The 1,301-nt window shown below is 45.6% G+C and overlaps 1 protein-coding gene across 1 annotated transcript in view; it reads left to right on the top strand.

The window, feature by feature from the left end:
• Positions 1 to 717: 717 nt before the first annotated feature.
• Positions 718 to 1,301, top strand: part of EMH_0006200 (solute carrier family 13, putative) — a gene marked incomplete at both ends in the record, with an annotated part of 1,644 nt that continues 1,060 nt past the window's right edge. The window contains one exon of the mRNA XM_013497460.1: positions 718 to 1,301. Within this exon, the coding sequence (XP_013352914.1) occupies positions 718 to 1,301 (584 nt within the window).

Genomic DNA, 1,301 nt, shown 5'->3' with positions numbered 1-1,301 from the left:
TTCATTCGGTTTATATCATCAATTGATGGGCTTCTTGGCCTTTATTTTGAGAAGTGTACAACTTGAACAAACACAGCCGCAGCCACAATGCAGCCATCGGTCACCGCGGGAGAAAGCGACGAGAATTCATGTACGCCTATGATCCATGAAGAAAGTTTCAGAAATATTTTTGATAAAAACATGAAGGAACAAGTTGATGACCCAAACAACTCATCAAGCTTCTTGCATTTGCCGCATTCCCACGCGAGTGCCGGCTTAGAAGACATCCCGCTAGAGGAAGCGTTTCAGGGTGGAGTTCATGGATCACGACAACATTCCTGGGGATCTAATAGTTTATTTGAGCATAATAGAGCTTTATTTGACCATGATCAGCCCGCAGAAATATCGGTTTCTCCGCCTGAAAAAACGGAAACCTCATCACCGGGTGTATGGAAGCAGTTGGTGTCGATCGCTTCGTTTCATAGACGTTTGCTTGGTACTCTCTTTTGTTTTGCTCTTCCTATGCTTATGTTTATAGGATGGACTGCATATGATCCTCGTTCACGTTGTTTATATGTAATAGCAGTGATGGTTTTATGTTGGCTTTCTAATTGCTTCGATCCATACGCTGTTGCATTGCTGCCTATTATTCTTTTTCCGTGTTTAAAAGTTGAAAAAATAGGTTTTGTTGCTTCTTCATATATGAATTCTGTTAGTCTTCTTATATTTGGAGCGAGTATGATGGCTGCAGCTCTTCGTCGTGTTAAGTTAGATATTGCAACAGCTAACTGGCTTATACGCAAGTCGCCTAGACACCCGGAGGAGCTGGCTTTGTGCTTGATGATGACTTGTTTCACTGTATCTACATCTCTCAGCAATACAGGAACAATGCTTATCTTCTGTCCTATCATAGATCTCATGATCAGGGGGATTCATATACCCACCACAACAGCTCGATCCTCTGCAAGCGAAGCAGCAGAGTCAACAGGAAGCAGCGGCTTCAATGCAGCTCATCATAGACAAGACAGCAGCAGTGATGCTCTCCCACTTGGCGACTTAGAAAGCGGTGTAGAACTGCAGCACCAGCACCAGCACCAGCAGCAGCAGCAGCAGCAGCAGCAACAGCAGCAACAGCAGCAGCGTCATATTGCAACGCCAGGCTCAGACACTCCAGCAGGAACTAAGGAGAAACCTGAGAGGAGTGGATCGTTGATAGCGGATATTTGTATTGCTTCTTCTTCTACGAAGCCATCGTCAAGTGTATTAGAGCCCCCCCAGCTACCTTCCTTCACTGCAGCAGCAGCAGCAGCAGCAGCAGCAGG

Source organism: Eimeria mitis, genomic scaffold (assembly GCF_000499745.2).
Source record: "Eimeria mitis Houghton genomic scaffold, Emh_scaff269, whole genome shotgun sequence".
NCBI lineage: Eukaryota > Apicomplexa > Conoidasida > Eucoccidiorida > Eimeriidae > Eimeria > Eimeria mitis.
This window is presented reverse-complemented; position numbering and strand designations above follow the sequence as displayed.